Genomic DNA, 23,729 nt, shown 5'->3' on the forward strand with positions numbered 1-23,729 from the left:
GAATTTCCTCTTTTCCATCCTGTCATCAAGATTTTTCTTGAAGTGTGCTAATGTGGAGCTTTGTTTGATATAGATAGGTAGTTTGTTCCAGAACCTGGGAAGTCTCTGGGACAGGAATCTATCCCTCCAGCATATTCTGTTTATTGTGGTGACAAGGTTTAGGTCCCTAGAGCGTGTAGCTCTGAGGGATTGGGGTTTCTTTAAGTGGAGCATGTTCAACAGCTCTGGGTTTGACATAGCTTTGTATGTTAGGCAGAGATCGCCTTTGAGTAGGCGATATGCGATGGAGTAAAGTTGGAGTTTTTTGAGATGGTCTGCATAGGGCATCGGTTTGAAGCCGATAATCCTCTTTGTGAGGTATTTCTGCGGCCTTTCCAGTTGTAGATGTCTTGTGTGATACATACCAAAAGGGGCATTGTACTCTATAGTGGGTCTAATGAGTGACGAGTAGAGGGGAACAATTACCTCTTTTTTCCTGGATGAGAAACGTTTTGTGATGAGGTGTGCCATGTAGAAGGATTTCCTGACTGCTGTGGCGATGTGATTATCAAAGTAGAGACTACTGTCCACCTGTGTCCCAAGGTCTCTTATCACACTTTCGGTGTTAAGTAGACTACCACCTATGTGGTAGCTCATGGGTACAGAATTTTTACCAAAGGGGATGACAGTGCACTTTTTGGCATTGAGCTTGAGGCCATGGCTTTGACACCAGGCATCTGTCTCAGTGAGGCCCTTTTGTAGGATGTCCACATTGTTAGGGGTTTCGATTATGGCGCCTAGTTTACAGTCATCTGCGAACTTTGTTAGCCAAAGACAGTCTGTGTTAGCCTGTACTTCAGAAAAGTAGATATCAAACAGGAGAGGACCCAGGACTGAACCCTGTGGTACTCTACTTGTTACTGGTCTGAAGTCGGATTTGAAGTCTGCTAATTTCACAGTGTGTGTTCTGTCAGTGAGCCAGTTGGCAACCCATCTTGTGACAAAGGGATTTATACCTAGTTTAGTGAGTTTATCTATAATTCCAGAGTGGGGGATGGTGTCAAAAGCCTTGACGAGTTCTAGATAGACTGTGTGAACCACCTTACCCTCGTCTACGGCTTTGGTGGCTGCTTCAAAGAAGTCTGTCAGGTTTAGGAGACATGATCTGCCTTTTACATACCCGAACTGGGTGAGGTCCAGAGTTTGGAGATTACCAATGTCTTTGTTTATAAGTTGCATGATGATATGTTCCATGGCCTTGCAGACCAGGCTCGTTAGGCTAATGGGGTGGTAGTTCCTCGGGTCCATGGTGGCTCCCCCTTTATGGAGTGGGAGAACCGTTGCTGTCCGCCATTCAGTGGGCACAAAGCCTGAGGTTAGGCTATGATTAAATATGTTGCTTAGGTGGGGTGCCAGTTAATTCTGTAGTTCTTGTAGAACGCAGCCTGGGATGTTGTCAGGTCCCATGGATGCTGTGTTCTTGGCTTTGGAGAGTGTGGTTTTTACCTATGCTGCTGTGATTACAGGAACTTTGCATTCTTCTGGTATAGAGATGGGCCCTTTAGAGAGTGAGAGGGGGGTAAAGTTAGCACTGAACCTAGCTGTCAGGATGTTGGCAATATCAGTTGGTACTGTATATTTAGTGCCCTTGTGCTGTAACTCAGAGCAGATCTGAGTGTTGCCATTGAGATTATTGACATAGCTGTAGAATGCTTTGTGGTTGTCTTTAGAATCAGTGGCGATTTTGTTTTCGTAACTAGCTTTGGAGGATTTTATGAGGGATCTCTGCTTCTTATTGAGGCTGACCAGGGAGTTCCTCCAATCATGGGGATTTTACTCTCTTTTGCAACACTATCTTTCTTCTGTTGTAGAGTTTTATTTATGGCAGGGGACTACCAGATTGGCTTCCTTTTTTTGGAGGATAGCATCTTGGTTTTGTTAGGGATAGCACAGTTCATGCAGTCGTGTAAGTGCTTATAAAGTGCATTTGTGTAGGATTCAGCAGTTGTACCTTTATTTTCCGTCTGTATGGGTGTCGTGAAGTTTGCCACTTCTGTCTTAAGTTGGCTTTGGAGAATTTTTTACAGTGGTTTCCCTAATGGGGGGGGGGGGGGCAGGATGTAGATGTCTAGGCTGATTAGCTTGTGGTCGGATCTGACCAACAAGAAATTGACCTCTGGTGTGGAACACCAGTGGCCCATGTTGGTAATGACTAGGATATTGCTGCCCATAGTGGGGGTATGGATAAGTTGATCCAAGGCATTAGAATTTATGAATTCCAGAAAACATTGAGCAAAAGAGGTGGTACACGAGTAGTTTTCCCAGTTAATGGTGGGGTAGTTGAAATCGCCCATTATTAGGGTGTTGGGTTGTACCCTAATATTTTCAAGAAATGAGGAGTGGGAATCCTGGGGCATGGTAGGGATCTGTAGCAAGTTACAATCTGGATTGCGGTCTTGCCCAGAGTTAGTTGCACTTGGATAATATCGAATGCATTATGCTGAGCAACTAGCTCATACCTACATGCCCGCAAAAAACAGGCTAAATTAAAATGTATTCATAGTTAAAAACATTTTAACTTTAAACCCTTAGACTTCATGCTATCCAGTTTATGCACAGCTAACTAATAAACACACTGTCTGTATTCAACAAACCAAAGAAATCGAGAGTTGTACCCAAAGAACATGGCTCATAAGATGGTGCTTCTGATTACGACCATCATTTTCCTTCTTGTACACCATAATTACTGTGGTTCATAGGTAGTTAATAGACATGCAGTCCATGGGACCATGAAGGAACTTAGCCCAAATTTTCAGTTGCCTCAAAGCACTCTTTGGTTAATTAACTTGTTGAAGGTCACACTGTAGGCAAGTAAAGCTGGAGGAAGTCAAAATTTGTACTATAGGGACTACAGCTGACTGTCTTAATTACCTGTAACAACTGTCAGAATATTGTAAAAATGAAGGGGGAAGGATTCAGACCTTGACACAGGAAACAGCAGCATTTACCTACTTTGCTAATTCATAATTTGAGCGAAATAGTGGCATACAGGAACAAAGTATTTTTACAGGCACAAAGACATCAATTACAGCTTGCTCAAAGTTACATAGTAGGCAGATGGAGGTGAAAAGATTCAAATCCTGTACTTTTGACTACAGGAAGCAACACATTAATATCGCGCAGAACTCTAATGGCTGTCATTACTGACTCATTGTAAACCTCAGTAACTTTTAATCTTCAGTATTTCTTCAGAAAATGAAGTGTGTGAATGTCTGGTAGTTATGCAGATAATTAAGACTAATCTGTTAATGAGCTGTTTCCTATAATCAGAGCTGTAGGGTTTGATACTATCTACCTCCATTTGCCTCTTAACTCTGTTTGCCTACTGTGTGATGCTGAACAAGTCGCTTAACTAGACAGTGTTTCTGATGATGGCAAAATAAATCTGTTTTTATGTAATGACTGACTGGCGTTATTGACTAACTTTAGTGGTGTTAGTAGCACAACAGGTAGCGTACTTAACTTGGGTGCAGAAGGCTGTGGGTTCTACTTCGACACCATGTAGATGGAGTGCTGATATTGCAGTGCTGCCTTTATGGGGGATGGGGTGTCCTTTGGATGATATGCCTAGTAACTGAACCTGTTGCCGGTTTGACAGCCATTACCTATTAAGACAGGGGATGTTTGCATAATGGTTAAGTTATTTACCTTACAAACACAAGATGCAGGGTTTGATTCTCACATCAGGTAATTGGCTAGGCTTAAAATGGCTCGCAAGGGCAGTTAGCCTAGTACTAATCTATAGTCTATAAAGTAGACACACACCAATCTGTCTCAAACAAAGCAGTGTTAATTCAAGCAGCAATCATCTGACGCTAAACATCCAGTGATGCAAAAAGCAGCAGTCTATTTCAAACCCGCAGCAAGTACAAAATAAGTGAAATTCAAACTTCAAAACAGCAGCTAGTACAGGGAGAAAGGTAGCAGTTGCGTACTTCATAATTCAAAGCAACAGCGAGTACAAGGAGAGAGGTAGCAGTCACATCTTTGTAATTAAAGCAGCGATATCAAGTACAGGGAGAAAGGTAATTCAGAGCAGTGATCATACAGACTTAAGGATGTTCAGCATCCATCAAGCAGTGAGCAAAAGCAGCTGACTACCTCCAACTGTACCTAATAATTCAAAACAGCCTTTACTAATTAATTGTGCTACTTCCTGTGCTGTGTCTTCTGAGATGTCTAATCGAGGGGAGTAAAAGACTGTGCGGCATGTAGCTGTATGGGCAAGAATGGAATGAGTGTTTTGTTGGCTGGTTATGGGTCCTGGGCAGCTGCCTGTTTTCACCCTTATTGTAATCTGCCACTAATCAGTAATCTTTTACTTTTGTCTTTCCTGTTTATATTTGTTGGAGCTTATCTCTCTGAACCTTCACTGAAAAAGGTAATTTTTTTTTGCCCAGTTGTACTTAACCAGTTAACAAAAACAATCAAGTAAGAATGCTTTTTTCTTAATTTTGTTTTCCTTTTCTACTGTAGTAGTCCACAATGGGCTAAGTTTATTACCATTAGTATAATGCACAACCAGAACAAATGTATCTGCTAATTGGTTCACAAAATCATATTGTTTGTCTTATTCAGAATGTTTAAGGGACGGGCTAGCAGTGGCTTGGCAAACCTTTATATAAGTAGAATGCCAACTGCTTTCTTTTGTAACCTAGTGGATAACTGCCGATTGGACGATTGAAAAATTCGGTCATGTGCCACTCCATCAGAGTATAAGTTCTTCTAGTGCTTGTTCCAAGAATGTGTCTCCTGTGGAACTGTGTGCTGTGTGACAGTTTGGTCATTATTTCACACCTTCACCAGGCATTATTGCTTGAACTGTGACCACAGGACCTGGAGGAGCCTTTAACATTTCCCTGACTCTGAAGTCAACCTTTAAAGCCCCATTCCCTTAACATTCCTCTGACTTCCTAGAAATCTAAAAAGTATCTACTATTAGAAATCCATCATAGTTATTACCAAATGCAGATGGCCTTTAAAGTCCATAATGACAGATAAATCTTTTGATATAGGGGAAGGAGTTCTGTATTGGTTGCCTGTTTTCCTTGTATCGTTCCCTGGGATGCATTTTCCTGCAAGTTAAGCAAGAGCACTTTTTTAATGTTGTGTTTACTATTTGTTGCATTGGCAGGAGGAGTTTGAACTGGGGGAGTACAACAGTTGGACACCCCCCAGCCTAACATTTTAATTTGTCCTGGCAGGAGGAATACATAATCCCAAATGTGGTACTTTCCAAGTTTTCTGTATTGTACCAAACTTGGGATATCAGAAAAGGAAATCCTTTCTCCACAGAACTTTGTCACAGTTCAGCTGATATGGAAGGTGCATGTCTATTATTTATACTTATTATTTATTGAAGAGTTTACTAACTAGTTTTAAGTGAACTGTTAACTGGATGTAGTAAAGGTAGTACAGGTTAACACTACCTTTATAATGGGGACTGACTGTTGCAAAAGAAGCAGGCAGTCATTGAAGACGTCAGTGTTACAGGACCAGTGGTTGGAAGAAATGATCAAAATAATGACTGCTACATGTTAGAACAATGACAGTTGTATTACCGTAACAATTTCTTCCTTGAAAAAACTGTACTTATGTTGAATACCTCAAGTAGTCGTACTTTGTATGTTAAAATGCATGTATCATTTGTATTTTATAAAAAAGCTTGCTAGTTTTTAAGATTCCTGTTCCAACTTTTTTCTAGGTATAAGTTGAAAAATAAATGTTAAAACTTGCACTGTCTGTCTTAAAGCTTCATAGTTATTTCATTGTGTAGAATAGAAAAAGTAAATGGATTGCAGGAATAGGCAGTGTGAGTACAGTTAAATCTCCAAAAGTCATGACATTCATGCTGTTTGGTTTCCTATATTGAGCTTGACTTTTTTGAAGAATCGGCATGCATTTTAAGTTGTAGGGCTAAGACCAAGTTATACTAATGCCACAAACATTTTCTTGGTATATGTGTATCTAACATTTGAAATGGTTGCAATCTCTAGGGATGTACGACTTGGGAGAAATGGAGTTGGAGAAATTAAGCAACATCCTTTTTTTAAAAATGACCAGTGGACATGGGATAATATACGTGAAAGTAAGTACAGTCCATGTTTTTATCTATTTTGGAAGTGTTAAAGTTTAGCATGCAGGATGGGGGAATGTTTTATGTAATAGTTAAATGTGGTGACTTTGGTTTTAAGTGATATACAGTGCTTGTAGGTGGAATAATGTTTTACATTTATTCATATGTTCCCCAATGTACTTTATCACCATCTGTTTACTTAATGGTTACAATCGTCCTTTATGCTACTGTTAAGACTAAGTGAGACCATGATAATGGATGGATAGATTGCTGCATTTTTGTCCAGGCTGGTACATGACCACTTTGTATGGTAAATGGTGTAAATGTGTTGAACAGGTAGCATGTTTGCAATAAGAGTCACAGTTAATTTCAAGACTACCTTTGTCTGTGATTCCAGATTAAAGTTTTACTATCATTCTGCTAGGAGTACTTCAGTACCGGTCATCTTATGGAGTATTTCATTGTCAACTTTGTCATATAACTTCAGTACTGCAGTGAAGTATGACATGAATAACTCAAACAATTGATGATCTTTGGCCATGTTGAATCAAAGTTTACAATTCTTCCTCCCCAGATTTGTTCATGTCCTTTTAACGGTCATCCTCATTGAGCACTGAGCTGGGCTGTTTTTTGGCCAGTAATATTATCTGTGATTTAAGAGGGAAATAGACACACTTTATTTTATGTTTTTTTCCTGCATGGTATAGTTAAAAGTGTACTGGTTAGCCCATTACTTTTACTGTATGGTGATAACTTGAAATAGTAATGGAACATGCACAAAATGGGAATAATGAATATGTAAATTATAGTGTCTGTTCCTCTGTTTGTGTTCATTGATACTCCTTGGCGCAGAAGTACATTGAGCCTTCCTTAGTAGTTGTGTAAAATAGAAGAGTTGCCACCTTAGAGAACTTTGTTCTTTGATTTGGTTCCTGATTGAATTGTCTTCTCTTTTGAGTTTGCATGACCTCCCTTTGGTCTGCATGTTTATTTGCCGGGGCTGTGGTTTCTTCCAACATCTCAGATAAATGCTGTGATATTTGTGTATAAATCTGCCACTGTATTTGACCAGCTTGTAACAACTCTGTGAGCTGCACATAAACTTTATATAAAGTCTGTATTTTTTTTATTTAGGGATGAGGTAGCATGGCTGTAGAAAGTGAACCCTTGCATATGTGAATGAAAATATACACAAGACTTTTGCTTATTTGTCATGTACAGTGTGAAAAAAGGTATATGAGGTTTGCAACTCTTTTTTCTCCTGAGTGTTGTAGCAAGTATGTTTAAAATACAAAATATACACCTGGTATGTCCTTAGCTGTAGGAAGTAAATAGAAAGATCATACGTTTCTTGTTGGTAGAAGGGCAACTGCACTGAGTAAGTAATAGGTTGCCATGAATATGTAGCTACCTATGAACCTATAAAAGATTAAGTTAAGTACTATGCTAGCTGCCTTTGCAGGCCATTTTAAGCCTAGCCATTTTCCCCTTTTGTACTTGAAATAACCTACCTCATGTGGTTATAGATTGGTCTTACCCATCCCATGGTCTGTAATTATATATTACCCCTAATGAGAATAATTGGGATCATACCACAGATAATTTGAGGGGAACCCATGCATGCTTCTATCGATTAGTAGTACAGGGGGCACTCCGGGTGAATTTAGGTTTCCCACCCACAGATATAAGTTATGCTTGAAAATGGACAGTGATGAACTTTGTTTTATGTGGCTGGGGAGTCTGTTCCACAGCAGCAGTATTTTCATAGGTTCATAGTTGGGTACTAGGCTATTGGCCCTAGAGCCTATATAAGCCTAGCCAAAAATGTACCCTGGCTTTCGCCACCCAAGAAAATTATTTTCCTGTGCCCCTGTCGAGCAGAGCCACAGAAGTGATCCCCGGGGTGAATTTCCTATTTCCCATCCAATCATCAAGATTTTTCTTGAAGAGTGCTAATGAGGAGCTCTGTTTGACATAGATAGGTAGTCTGTTCCAGAGTATGAGAAGTCTCTGGGACAGGAATCTATCCTTCCAGCATGTTCTGTTTATTGTGGTGACAAGGTTTAGGTCCCTAGAGCATGTAACTCAGAGGGATTGGGATTTCTTTAAGTGGAGCATGTCCAACAGCTCTGAGATATACTGTCCCTCCAAACCATTCTATTGATGATGTGGAAGGAGGTGTAGATCCATAGTGCCGCTTATCCAGTCAGTATAAAATAGACAAGCCTTCGTGAGTTCTGTTCTAGCAGCTTTATTATGTACAAACACATCAGGATTGAGGGTTAATAATTTTAACTTAGAAAAACTTATAAACAAACTAGCTGTCACACTCATACATGCTCACTCACTGGCTGCACTCTCAAAATGGCACTGAAGCTAGCATGTGCTTGGTATTTATATGTATGTGCTGTCCTTGAAATGCTTCTTAAAGGTACAACACACTATTGTACATCCTTCCTGTTTGAGAATTAGGCATGCAATATTGCCGACATTAATTGACATGCAATTGTTACATATAATTCTTTGTCATGCAGTTGTACAAAACTAAATACATATAGACAGTTATGTCCAGTTTGCTGTGTATTTCACACTAGGTCTGGAAGTACGACCAAATCATGTGACATAGAAATTAGAATTAGGTCTAGCAACTGGGTCTGTCTCTGCTGAATATTCAGCTTTGGCGACATCATGAACAGAAGTAGAAGTTAAGGCATGCTCTGCAACAGGAATATTGTCTGGATGGCTCTGAGATGTAGAGTCTGTATCACAGGAACAATGCTGTGATATCGATTCTGATACAGGAAGAAGAGGTCTGTGATTTCTCCTGTACTCTATACCCTCAGATTCTACGAAGTAGGATCTTTGCTCAGCACATATACTTGTTACTTGACCAATCCAGTCGAAAACTTTTGCCATTTGTATCCTCACTGTTTCTCCTCCTTTCAGTGGATGAAGAAATGTGTTCGATTTACATAGCTGGACTTCTGGAAAGAATGCTTTCTGGATAGTTGGGCTCTGATTGTTTTGTTGTTATTTGCTTTAGGCCTCAATAAACTGGAACTAATAGGCAGTGTTGTTCTGGTTTGCCTAGACAGAAGTCTCTGAGTAGGTGAGCCAAGTATATCATCATGGGGTATGTTTCTGAGCTTGAGTAAATTGAAAATGACATCAGTATTATCACACTTTGACTTCTCTAGTAATTGCTTTGCACTCTATACTGCTCTGTTCAGATAGTCCATTTGACTGTTGGTATTCTGTACTACTAGTAACATGTACGAAGTCCCATTCCTGTACAAATTTCTGAAACAACTGACTGGTAAATTGGGTACCATTATCAGAAATAACTTTGTGAACTACCATGGACTGAGAAATGACATTTCAACTTGGTGATAACAGCAGTGGATGTTTGATTAGTAAATCAATCTCAATCTCAAACCAGTTTGAATAAGAGTGTACCAGCACTAAACAAATAATGCTGAGTGTTCCAGTCGTATATCAGTGGCTGCTGTTGACCAAGGTAGTTCAGGAACTTGACTTAGCTGAAGTGGTTCTCTTTGCAAATGTGGTTTAGTACTGTTGCATACTGAACAAGACGATAGTGTTTTATCAATGTTTTTTGCTAGAGAAGGCCAAAATATTAGTCCTACTCACCCTTCTTTTGGTAGATTCGTAACCTGGGTGACCACGATGCAAAATCTGGATATATTCGCGTTGTAAGGAAGCAGGAGCAGCAATTTTAGGACCTTTGAAAATAATGCCATCTTCCACCACCATCTCATCTATGTAAGGAAAATATGTTTGCACTTCACGTGGTACACTAGATTGCTTCAACGGCCAATCCATCAGTAATATAGTGGTTGAGCTTTTGCAAAATAGAATCAGTCTTTGTATGAGCTCTACTCATCAAGTCTTGTGGTAGAAAAATTACACACTTCCATGACCTCAAAGCAAAATTCTCTGCATGAAACTGTTCTGTTGTATTTCTGGGGAATCTGGATAACGTATCAGCCAGATAAAGAAGTTTGCCTTTTGTACAGACCATTTTGAAGTTGTACTTTTGCAATTTGAGCATCATTATTTGTAATCTTGCTGGAGCTGAATGCGTAGGCTTCTTTAAAATAGTGACTAAGAGGTTGGTGATCATTCTGAATCTGAATAGCTCGACCGTAAATATTTGTAAATAATTAGCTGTTCCAATTCCCCTGATAGGCAGGTTTCCTTCCCTTTCCTCTCTTGTAAGATGCATTTTAATTTCTTCGCAGAAGTCGTCCACACGAAAACTGTATAAGGGAAAATGGAAGAAGTTTGTTTATGGGCTAATTCTAATCAGATTGATCCCTTTACTGTGCTCCCCTGCATTTTATATCAGACTTCTTGTCTAAGCTTTTCACTGCAGCTACCTTTGGAGTTCAGTTGGCAGCAATTTCAAATTTTCATGTAGGAGAAATTTTCTATCGAGTCATGTCAAACAGGCTTTCTAAAGTTTTCTTTAAAGGAACTACACTTCTAAGGCCTCGGTACAAAGACCCATCTCCACCTTGGGATCTAAATTTTGTGTCGTCACATATCTGTCCTCCCTTTGAACCTTCTGCTAGCTGTGACTTAAAATTTCTTTCTTGCAAGACACTGTTTTCAGTGGCTATCACCTCAGCAAGGAGAGTTTCAGAATTACAAGCTTTATCTGTCACACCACCGTCATACTTGATTTTCCATAAGGACAGAGTTTCTTTACTCACCAACCTTTCCTTTTGCCCAAGGTTTCATCTGAAAGTAACCTCAGTCAATCTATTGAGTTACCGGTGTTCTTCCCAAATTTTCAGAATAAAGGAGAATATTCATTACATCTGTTGGATATTCGTAGACAGTTATGTTTTTTGCTTACATAGAACTGCGAAAATCAGATCAACTATTTGTTTTTTCTTCTAACACCAGTGTCTAAGCTTACTTTATCCAAATTGCTCTCTGAATGCATTTCCTTTATGTACAATTCTAAGAACAAGACTCTCCCAACACCTGTTAAAGCTCATTCCACCAAGACGATGGCTGCTACTTCATCTTTCCAAGCAAGGCTGTCTTTGGACAGTATCTGTGCTGCAGCCACATGGGCAAGCCCTCATATCTTTATTACTCATTACATAGTAGATTTGGTCTCCAGAAGTAGGGCATCCTTTGGTTCTGTGGTCCTGAGGAATATTCTTCCATGAGCCACCAAAGAATCGGGTAGCTTGGGACGCAGTCCCACAAGTGAAAATAAAGGCGAGATTGACAACACCCCATAAAGAAGTTATGCACTCACGATAACGTTCCATGTGTGTTCTCCATCTCTACTTTTATTCACAACCCACCCACCTACCCCTGCCAGTGCTTCTGAGCAAACAGATAGTAGTAATTAGATATTTTGGACTGTATAGCCTCAGAAACCACTTATGCTTCTTACACTATAAATATTTTAACCTACAATCTTAATTCCACTAATGTTTTTCTCACATGGGTAAACAAGATATGATGAGGGTTTAGGGAACTGCATTATGGGTAAGGGAGAATGCCCATGAGTTTTGCTAAAGACCTTGAGCTTTTGAAAAACACAGAGATGGATTGATCTTACCCACAAGTGAGAATAAGGGAAGAGATGGACAACACACATGGAACCTTATGGTGAGTGCATAACTTCTTTTTTATTACTATTTTAAAATAAATTAGAGTAATATTTAAAAATTGTCCCTGATTCTGGGTACTTCTTCTCTCTTCTTGTCCCCTTCCCCATTATTTTTGCTTTTATGTCTGATTCTTAAGCAAATAAATTGAGAGCTATGAATGTTTCCAAGTTTGTGTTAATGTTGTTGGTTTGTACGTCGTCAAATGTGTGTTTTTCTGGTGAGTCATAAAGAGTTGCAGTTACTAAATAATGTCGGGTATTTGAATTGTGACAGTTATGCAAATGTATTTATTCTACTAACTCTCCAAGAATGTAAGAGCAATATTTAAAATCTGCCCCTTGAAGTTGGGCCTTCACTTCCATGATATTTTTGGCTTTGTCCCAGATTCTTTCACCAATGAATTGAGAAAGCATTTTTTAATGAATGGGTCATCTGAGACATAATAGACACATTGGCTACAGTTGCTGGGGCTGTCTGGAGGAAAATTAATTACTGCTCTTTGCTTACTATTTTGGCTTTGCAGGATTACTGTGATTTGTGTGAAGCAACTTGGAATGCTTTAATGTCTTAAACATAGTTGAATATATTGCATAGCCATATTTTTATCACAGTAAAAAGTCTGAAGTAAACACAGAAGTGACTGTAAACTGGGGGGTTGGGAGTGCTCTATTGATTCAAGTTACAGACTTTTTTTTTTTACTCTTTGCTCAGTTTAAACCTTCACTGATCTGGCTTTGCACACCATAGTGTGCTTTTGTGTGAAGTAAGATGTAATATCTCATTGTGGCATTTTTTACGTCAGTCTGATGTATGAGGTGTTTGCAGTAAAGTGTATGTAATTGAGTGGTACAGGGGTCATCTGAGGATACAAGTGACTTACCTCTCCTGTCATTTGATTGCCCTTAAACAACTGGTAACTGATCTGGTGTGATGAGTAGTGTCAAACAATGTGTTTTCTAAAACCTGTGTAAAACCAGTATTGCTATGGCTTATACATGTGTGTGTGTGTGTTTGCACTGTATTTAAGAGTAACAAGTTGGCCATTATTTAGCTTTGCATATGATAAGTGGCTATCTTTGGTAGCCTGTCAGGAGCAGGAGATGTGTGAAAGTAACTGATCATTAGTTTAGTGGCCCAGTGAGTAGATTTTCCATCTCATAGCACATAGCTTTGTTTGAGTCCTTGACCAAGGCTTCCTCTTTGTTCATGCTTTCCCTGTGTCTTTGTTGGTCCATCTATGTAATCTGGTTTCCTCAAATATCCCAAATACATGGTGCAAGTGACCTGGTGTTCCTCTAGTGTGTCTGTAGGAAAGTGGTGTGGGTGGGTGTGTGTGTGTGCATGCATATATCTTATGGTAGATCTGCCTTGTCAGAGGGAGTGTCAATATGTGTGTGCTTGTATGAAAAATCAGTACAGCTCATGATATACTGGTTTTCATGGGCAGTATCTTTTTATATGTTTGTAGTTTTCAGATGCAGTGTCTTGTGTATGTGTTTGTGGCTTAAAGAGGCAGTGTCTGTGCATGTATTTGTTAAAAAAAAAAAAAAAAAAAATATATCAGATTTTTATCTGTGAGCATGCACAGTATTGTCAAGCACATATAGATCCCACCCTCCAGGCCATACAAGTGGATTTTGACTCAAGCTTTGTGGCCTCTGTCCTGAACATCATGTAGTCTAAAATCAGAACCCTGCTTAAAGGTATGCACAGACGGTTGCTGTAGCTTGTGCTTTTGTGTTGGGGGGAGGTCTGGGGAGGTGTGCATATTTGAATCTGGGGGGGTCTGTGGACTGTGCGGTCATTGTTATGTTACTTTGCCTTTTGATCACCCCCCTGAGGTGTGCACAGAATATTGTTTTAGCTTGTGAGTAGGGGCAGTAGGCAGTGTGGCCATTATTTTTTTCACTCTCCCCCAAATGTCAGAGATATGCAGACATTGTCACTAGACAAGTTTATAGTGACTGTGTACTGTTTAGGACCAGTAAGTTGGAATATATTGATGTGGTCATTATTTTTTTTTTCACATTTCTCAAAATCAAACTTCAGACTGTATAAGTGTGGTTAGTTTTTTGGGGTGTAGAGGTAAGAAGGTGTGTTTTCTGATTGCAACAGCTTGAACTGTGTTACTGTGTTCCATGTATTCTTTGTTTTGTCCCAGTCCGACATCGTTGTTCACAAAAAGCGATTATCTTTTGGGGGTAGAGTTGAAGACGCTTGCTGTATATATGTGTAACAGCAGCCACTTGAAATATATGACTTTGTAATTCATGCCTTTATTCCCATCTAACACCAGGGGGGTTCACATAAGGTATTTTGATGAGTGGGGAGACTAACACTATTCCCAGATGTGTCCTTGCAAGCATTTGTGTTCTGCTGTTTTGTCAGACGCAGCTTATTTCTTCCTTTAAAGAATTTGGTCATAGTTTTACTTCAGGTCATCATTGGATCAAAAGGTTGGAAAATAGCTTTAAAATGCACCTCAGAGCATTTATATCCCCTTAGCTTCTGGGTGCCCAGTGGCCCCTAACCAGCCAGCCTAATTTTATATACTGCACAGTGCATTTTTCAGTATGTTGCCGTGTGTTATAAGGATGCAGAATAAAGCACAGTTGAGTAATAAGGCTGAATTTTTTTTTTATTAGTCATGAATTTTGCTCAGGCAATCATTAGAACAAAAAGGTTGAGGAAAAACTCCAAAGTGCACCTCAGAACATATAGACCCACCATGGGTTTTGAGAGTTTAATGGTCTCTGCATCCCCTAGCTTAATTCATTTAATACTTTCACAGTTGTTAGTGCCATCAAGCCAATTTAGGGTGTTTTGAAAGGGTGCAATAAAACGCTGCAGAATAAGATGAACTATGCAAACAGGTAGGAAAAGTGTAGTCTGGATGTTATGGGGGGAGTCCATGATGGAGGGGAGAACCAAGAGGTGGAGGCACTGGGAAAGTGTGGTGCATGCTTGTCTACACAGGGGAAGGGCCATAGAGTCCTCTTTTTAGGGTGCCATTTTATCTATGGCCAGCCCTACCAGGAACGGGTACCTGTCAAATCTTCGAGTGCTCAAAATTTCGAACTTTACATGGTCGAGACCAAATGTTCGAAATTTTGAGTGCTCGAAGATAGACTTTCAACGGCACTGTATGGTGCAGATAGGGAGAATTTCCCTTTTCTGCACTGAAGTGCGGTCTCTGAGTTGGTATATTTAAGTAGGGTGGGTGGGGATGCAGGGGGGGCTTGCCCCAGTGCCTACACTGTTGGTGTTTTTTTCTGTGTTTTCCTTTTTTTTTTTTTTTTATGTTCGAACATCCATATGTCGAACATTTGGTCTCGACCATGTAATGTTCGACATTTTGGATGATCAAACATTTAACATAGACCCCCCAGGAACTAGGTGCAGCTGGCTGTACCCCACCCCCACCCTCATCCATTCAAAGACTTTTTTCCTCAGGGATTTAGAGAGAGAAGTAAAGAAGAATGTACAAGATTCTACTTAAGATTTTTTTCTAGTTCCAAGAAAAGGTGGGACCTTTAGGCCCATCTTGTACTTAACAAAGTTAGAGTTTCTGAAAGTTCCAAATTTCAAAATGATAGCCTTGAAAGACCCTCATATTGCTTCTGCTTAAACCTATCTTGTCACTTTGGACTACATCTATATACCCATAACCAGAGTGGACAGAATGTAACTTCATCTGAAGCAAGGAGTTCCCATGGCTTAGTTTATTTTCTTGCTCTTTGGCTTGTCTGTTGCCCCAGTAGTATGTATTACATAATTGAATCCAGTAATTCCTTACTGCAGAACAAAGGGCATCCACATCTGTCCATTTCTGGATGATTATCTCACCCAGTCACTCCCTCTAGAGGAAAGTACATTTCACTTTGTCTTTCTTCTAATCTTTGGGTGTCTCTCTTTGTTTGCCAAAATCAGACCTTCTATTCACAAAGCAAGGACTGTTTCTAGAGGAACTGCTTGACACATAGCAGCTGAGAGCCCTTCCCCACTCAGAAATGGTACTGTTTCTACACCAGCGTTATTAAAATTTATTAGATGTAATGTGATCCTATCTCGCCTACATTCTCTACAGATGGGTTCGGAGCCGATCCTCGGCTCCGACTCGGCCGCTATACAATAGAACGCAGTCTCTTATTGGCTGAGTTACCTCGTATCCCAGGATGCACCACTACCACTTCCCCAGATCTCGTTTGCCGCTTTTCAGCATAGACGTGGTCTCGGACTTGGCTGAGCGAAGTGTCTTTAGTCAGAAAATTTTCTGTCTGAATTTTGGTCAAAACTTACCCAAAAGCTGTTTTAACAGCTATTTGTTGTTGTGTGATTGGTTTTTGATTTGTTCTTGTGGTAAATTGTGTTTTTTTGTGGTAATTAACGGTCCCGTTTAAGTTAGAGGGGCCTAGCCCTACCCTAGGCGTTTGTTAGAGTCTAGGTTGTCTTTGTGCTAACTTTGTTTTTTGGTAGTCGGTGTTTATTGTTTATATAACCATGTCTAAAGAGCATAGACCGTCAGGTTTTAAAAAGTGTTCTAAATGTAGTTATAAAATGTCTATTACAGATGGCCATTCTTTATGTGTCTATTGTTTGGGTCCGAAGCATCTTCAGGAGTCCTGTAGCGTTTGCCACGCTTTTTCCCCCGCGTCCTCCAAGAGAGGAAAAATAAGTTGATCTTGAAAGGGCTTATTACCCCTTCCTTTGAAGAAGCCCTATCTTCTTATTCTTCGCCTTCGAGGAAGAAAAAGTCTTCGGCTCCGACCAGCCCGTCGGATCCGGCAGCAAAAAAGTCTCGGCAGGCTTCTCCGTCGGCTCCACGGACTTCGGAGCCGAGGGCGGAACGGTCTGCCTCGATGTCTCCAGCTTCGACTCCTCTGGTTTCGGAGTCGAGAGCTCGGGCGTCGAGAGGCGAGTCACCTTCATCGGCTCCACTGCCTTCGGAACCGATGGGGGTTGCCCACTCAGACTCTTCCCCTTCGGTGCCGAAGTCCACATCGGCTCCGAGGGAAATTGCAGTTGTAGTGGAGTCTCCCTCGGCGCCGATACTTCTCGAACCATTACGGAGCCGGTCCCCCAGTCTTTCGGAGCCGGCGGAGAAGTCGACTCGGACCCGGTCGGTCTCTTCTCGGTCATCGAGGATGTCCGATTCGGACTTAGGGTGCTTCAAAGGCTTTTTCAGTCTCCAGTCTTTGCAAAGTTGATCTCGGCTCCAGCCCAGTTGGCTCTGGAGCCGATCTCCCATCCTGCTACATCGATTCCACCTCCAACAGCTTCGGCGCCGTTGGAGTCGGTGTTGGTGGAACCGGTGGAGGTTATCGGGTCGGTTCCGACTCTAACTCCAACCCCGTCCCTCAGGTCGGGGTTCGGTACGCGGACCTCCTCTGTCGGCCCCGGAGGGGACGCTTCGGGCCCGATCCTTTCAGTTCCGAGCCTCCCTCTCGGTGCGTCGGCTGCAGGGGTTCCGACTGCCGTTGTGTCCTCGGGGGTTGAACCATCCCAGGACTCTGGGGGTCCAGCCTTTGAGGCCATGAGGAGTGCCTTGGCCAAATCCTCTGTGGCCACTTCTACCACTTCACCACCACCTTCCCTGGGCATGGAGACTGGCGCCTTTGCAATCCCCCTGTCTCACGACAGCGGGGCCCCTGGGCCTGAGGTTACCCCCATTGGGGGTTCCCTTCTTCCTGGAGGTCCCTCCGACACGCCGGAGGAACCTCCCAGGAAGAAACAGTGCAAGAGGAAACACGTCGACTCCCTGATGAGTCTCTCACCGGATACCGACCTCGATGATGCGGAGGGGTCCCCAAAGTCATCCTCGGAAGATGTCTCCTTTGCGGACATCTTGGAGATCCTCAAGCAACGAGGCGACTGGCAGTCCAAACCCCCTTCTGCTGAGGAGTCGGTTTACCTCAAGGCCTTCGGGGCTCAGCCCTCCGCCTCCTGGGTGTCTCCGCCTTGATGAGCTTCTGGATTTGATCTCTCAAGGGCGGGAACTCCCGGATTCTGTTGAACCGGTGCCAGCTCGCCCCAATAAATTCCTTCGCTCCCCGGATAAGGACTTTCTATCGAAGGGCGTGGCTGTAGATGCTATGGTGGTGGCATCTGCCACCCAACAAGATGTGGCAGAGGCTTTGACGTCCGTCCATCCTCCTAATAAAGAGTCTAGGAGCATGGATCGGTACGGCAAGCGCACTTTCTTCAGCGGCCTTTACATTAAGGTCTCTGAATTACCTGACACATTTCACCAGACTACAGAGGGATCTGATCAAGGAGCTTTTGGATACCCTCTCTGGTAACTTACCTGAGCAGTTGACCCAGACGGTTAACTCCCAGTTGGCTACCCTGTCTTCATTATCTAACTCGTCCATGAGGCTCATTTCTTATGCGGCCGAAGGAGCGAGCAGAGCGGCGGGAACAGGTGTTGCTCTACGGAGACAAGCCTGGCTACGCCTGTGTCACTTTGCAGAGGCCTTTAAGTCTTCCTTTGCCGACGCCCCCTTTGATGGGTCCTCACTGTTTGGACCCAAGGTAAAGGACACATTGACTCGCTGCGAACAGGAGGGTAAGACTTTAACTGCCGTAGGAGCCCGGTTTTCCACTCCCTTCAGACCTTATCCCAAGGCTCGAAGAGGAGGGAAAATGTGGTTCCGTAAGTCTCAAAAGCCTTACTCGTCGCAGCAGAGCAATTCCCCTTCTAGAGGCAGAGGAGGGGGAAATTTTTCAGGGAGATGCCGTCCCAGAAGCGGCGGAGGCCCCCACAACACTGGAGACCGCGAGTCCTTTCGTGGCTCCTCCTCCTTCCAGCATCCCTGAAGGAGTACCCGACTGTGCAGCTCCGGAGCCAGTCGGGGGTCGCTTTTCGAGACCCCTAAAGGCCTGGGAAAATATTACTCAGGACCAATGGGTGCTTCGAATCATCGCCGGAGGTTACACCATTTCCTTTTCTCAACCCCCTCCACCAGTCCAAAGAATCCCGGACCCGCCACCCAGTCAACGGGATCATGCAGCCAACGAAATATCAAAGCTGCTTCAAAAAGGGGTCATCCAACCTGTCCCCGCAGACCAGGCCAGATCAGGGACTTACTCAAGATTCTTTTTGGTGCCAAAAAGACCGGGGACTTGAGACCCATTTTGGATCTCAGCAAACTAAACCGATTTGTGAAAAAGTCCAAATTCCGGATGGTCACTTTGCAATCCATTCTTCCGCTTTTGGAGAAAGGTGTTTGGATGTGCTCCATAGATCTCAAAGACGCCTACTATCACATTCTGATAGATCAGGCGTCGAGGAGACACTTACACTTCAGCCTAGGAGACAGTCATTTCCAGTTCCGAGCACTGCCCTTTGGTCTCACCACAGCCCCCAGGGTGTTAACCAAATGTTTGGCGGTGGTGACTGCTCACCTGAGAAGTCTAGGATTCCAGGTGTTTCCATACCTATACGACTGGCTCCTAACTGCCACCTCCAGGCATCTACTCTTGGAAAACCTAGCAGCCACTATCACACTAGGCAACTCCTTAGGAATCACCTTCAATTGGTCAAAATCTGTATTGCTGCCATCTCAGCGTGTTCTGTTTATTGGTGTAGAAATAGACTCAAGACAGATGCGAGTCTATCTCCCTGCGGAAAGGATAGAGACGCTCCAGCTTCAGGTTCAGGCATTGCTCCTCAGACGTCGTGCTCCAGCGAGAATGGTCCTACTGCTGTTGGGCTCCATGGCAGCCACCATTCTTCTGGTCCCCTTGGCAAGGTTGCACATGAGGATACTCCAGTGGCTCCTATCAGTCCAGTGGTCTTATCAAGACCTTCCCCTCAGTCACCACATATTGATCACAGACACGTGCAAACAGGATCTTCGTTGGTGGCTTCTCTCTTCCAACCTGAATCTAGGGCGACCCTTTGTTCCCCCACTCCCCTCTGCCACGTTGACTACGGACGCCTCCCAGACAGGGTGGGGGGGACATTATCTGGACAGGTCGGTCCAAGGCACGTGGCACTCCGACGAGAGTCTTCTCCACATCAATATCCTGGAGATGAGGGCGGTGCTTTTAGCGTTGCAAGCACTGCACGATCACCTCCCCCAGGGTACGATTGCCATTCAGTCCGACAACATGTCGGTAGTCTGGTACTTAAACAAGCAAGGAGGGACCAGGTCCTACCCCCTTTGCAGAGAAGCCATGAAAGTATGGAATTGGGCGATTGCTACCAAGCGTTTCCTAGTGGCAACGCACATTCCGGGGAAATCCAACGTGATAGCCGACAGACTGAGCAGAACTATTCTCTCCCCTCACGAGTGGTCCTTGAACGACAGAGTGGTAGCACAGATTTTCACGAGATGGGGAATTCCTTGTTGCGATCTCTTCGCAAGTCCCCTCAACGCGAAATGCCAGCACTTCTTCACTCTCACCCCAGTTCCGGGGGAGTTCCCCAAGGACGCTCTAGTCCACGTTTGGCCCTCCGGTCTGCTATATGCCTTTCCACCGGTTCCCCTTCTCCCCAAGGTGATTCAGAAGGCGATTCGCTTGGGGAAGCAAAATGATATTAATCACCCCATACTGGCCTCGACAAGTCTGGTTCCCCTTTCTTCACAAATATGCATTGGAGGGTCCTTGGTTCCTGGACCAAGTTCCGGACCTTTTGACGCATCAGTCAGGACAGCTCCATCAGTCCCTCCATTCATTGAAGTTAGCAGCCTGGCTACTCCTCTTCCAACCATAGTTAGGAGCCATTCTTTCGCCCCTGAAGTCATGCACATCTTGTCTTCGGCCCACAAGACTTCTACGAAAAAGATATATAGCAATAAATGGAAGAGGTTTGCTATTTGGGCCCAACTCCGAGGATTAGACCCGATGACAGCCTCGGTGTCAGAAGTACTGAAGTTTTTAGCTTCCCTATTCAACCAAGGTTGCTCAGTGTCTACCATCAAAGTGCAATTGGCGGCTATTTCCAATTTTCATGAGAGTGTGGAACCTCCTTTAATGAGCAACAAGTTGTGCAAAGCCTTTATTAAAGGAGCTTGGCTTCTCGACCCCTATATCTCAACCTGCACCTCCGTGGGACCTTAACGTGGTATTAGGTGCATTAACCTCATCTCCCTTTGAGCCGGCAGCAACCTGTGATCTAAAATTCCTTTCTTGGAAGACTGCCCTTCTAGTTGCTATTACATCAGCCAGACGAGTTTCAGAACTTCAAGCCCTGTGTGTTAAACCACCATACTTGGTATTTCACAAGGATAGAGTATCTCTTAGACCAAACCCATCTTTTATACCAAAGGTTTGTTCTAACTTTTGTTTACAACAATCACTAGAACTACCGGTCTTCTTCCCTAAGTATTCGAATAGAGCTGAATATACTTTTCACAGCTTGGATGTACACAGACAATTACGCTTCTATTTGGATAGGACACACAAAGCACGAAAATCAGATCAACTGTTTGTGTCCTTTTCGGATAATAGATTAGGCAAAGCAGTCACAAAAGTCACTATTGCCAAGTGGATCAGGGACTGTATCAATCATATTTATCTCATCTCAAATAAGGAACTTATAGTTCCAGTGAAAGCTCATTCTACTAGGGCTATGGCCACTTCGGCAGCTTTTCATTCCAAGCTCTCTATTAGTGACATTTGTGCGGCTGCCACGTGGTCATCTTCACACACCTTTATTTCTCACTACAAATTAGATGCAGCATCCAGGGGTCGAGCTTCCTTCGGTTCCACAGTTCTCAGGAGTGTTTTCCAGTGAGCCACCCAGGAATTAGGTGCTAGGGACGCTGTCCCATCTGTAGAGAATGTAGGCGAGATAGGATCACATTACATCTTTTAGTTATGTACTTACCATAACTTTAGATGTATGGGATCCATCTCGCCTACATTCCTAATAACCCACCCTCCTTCCCCCTGCCTCGTAGACCAGGAGAGACTGGACGATCCGAAATTGAACTTCTTTCCTCTCTTGAAGACCTGAGAATGTTATAACAATAGTATGTTTCTGTGAGCATGAGTGCGGACAAACAAGATCTGGGGAAGTGGTAGTGGTGCATCCTGGGATATGAGGTAACTCAGCCAATAAGAGACTGCGTTCTATTGTATAGCGGCCGAGTCGGAGCAGAGGATCGGCTCCGAACCCATCTGTAGCGAATGTAGGCGAGATGGATCCCATACATCTAAAGTTATGGTAAGTACATAACTAAAAGTTCTTCATCAGTAAGTCTTTACACACTAACCTTATTATTATTATTTTTTTTTTATTCCAAAGTGTTAAGGTACATTTTCTCTCCTGGTACTTAAAAACATTCAGCCAGCAATATCAAATAACAGCAAGAAAATTCTGAGGATGTTGTTACTTGGTTGCCTCCATCATTATGGTGCATAAAGTTCACTCAAGTGGACTTGACTGAATGTGCCAAAAATCAAAAGAAAGAATATAAGGTGAAAAAACAGATGAGAAGGTGAGAAATGTGGAAAATGTATAAATATAGTTGCAAGTATAGAAAACTTTTGGAAGAACCTCATGTTGATCAGGAACGAATGCAGGAATGGTTAAGGAGAGACAAATTCAAACCAAAAGATAAGAGGTTAATATTGGCAGCACAAGATAGTGGGCTTACACATTGGTTTGCAAAGTCCATTGAACATATAGGAGAAACAGACAAATGTGGGTTTTGTAAAACAGAATTGGAAACGGTTACACACCTCGTTGCTAGTTGCGACATACTAATGGCAGAAGGATTGTATACTGAAATCATAATGTGGCTAGACTGTTGCATTGGGGATTGTGCAATCATTATGGTATTGAAGTGGCTGAAAAACACTGGAAACATGAGCCACAAAGCATCATAGAAAATGATGAAGTCTACATCACATGGGATCATCCATTACCAGCACTTCGAAAGATAGATGTTAGAAAACCAGATGTGGTGGTCCAAGAAAAGAAGACAAAAATATCATTGATAATTGCAATCACCACACCCAGTAACTACAGTATCCTGCATTCAGCCAGACACAAAGTCATAAAATATCAGGATTTGCAGGCAGAAATGAGAGCAGTGTGGAAGGAAAATACTCAGATAGTTCCAATAGTAGTAGGAGCAAAGGGTCTAATAAAAGTCTACAGTCATATTTAGATATGCTTCCAATACATGTAACTCCATACGAATTGCAGGAGTCGTCATTACTGGGTGCATTGTGGATGCTGTGAAGATTTTGGCTGACATCAGAGTGAAACAATACAAATTTTATGAATTTTAATTGTACTCTTACTTGGGAATGGGATCCATTCCCATCATGGCATTAGAAACCCAAAAGATTTGGAGAAATTAAAAAAAAATGTTAATTACGGTAGTACTTGAGGAACAGATGGTCCTATGTTATTTAAATGTGTAAGCACAGTTGAGGTTTTATTTGGACAGAGCAAAGCAGTCAGAAAATCAAACCAGGTGTTCATTTTCTTTGCTACGGGTAGAGAGTGGAAGTCGGTGACCATACAAATCAAGTGAAAATGGCTAGCATGCTGTATATTCTTCATACAACTCTTTTCATGACAAGGCTTTACCTGGCAATGTAAGGGTCATTTTGCTGTGGCCACTGCAACTACCACCAGCCCTCTCTTAAGGATCAGTATATGCACACACAGACACACACACACACACAAACACATATATATCCTGGACACAACTACTTTTGTTATCTGTGTATTCCTTTTTAAGCAATGTAATGTGGGTCTTGCTTGCGTGGCCAGTGTAGGGTTTGCCACAGTAATACAACAGGGTCTGCTGTCTCCCAAGTTTTTTCAAGTGCCAGCAACTCTCGGTTAGGTAGACCTAGTACAATTGTGTTAGCAGCTTATCATAATTGTAGATGGTTGAGTGTAGTCTATTTTTATATATCTCGCACTTTACTGCTACTGCCTGTCAATCATTATTTATGTAATTTAATTTAATTATTTATTGGCATTTGAT

The 23,729-nt window shown here is 42.5% G+C and overlaps 1 protein-coding gene across 1 annotated transcript in view; it reads left to right on the top strand.

Moving 5' to 3' along the window:
- Nucleotides 1-23,729, top strand: part of ROCK2 (Rho associated coiled-coil containing protein kinase 2) — a gene marked incomplete in the record, with an annotated part of 2,656,097 nt that overhangs the window by 539,953 nt on the left and 2,092,415 nt on the right. Inside the window, 1 exon segment of the mRNA XM_044082273.1 lies at nt 6,036-6,127. Within this exon segment, the coding sequence (XP_043938208.1) occupies nt 6,036-6,127 (92 nt within the window).

Source organism: Protopterus annectens, chromosome 1.part1 (genome assembly GCF_019279795.1).
Source record: "Protopterus annectens isolate FY-2018-M chromosome 1.part1, PAN1.0, whole genome shotgun sequence".
NCBI lineage: Eukaryota > Metazoa > Chordata > Ceratodontiformes > Protopteridae > Protopterus > Protopterus annectens.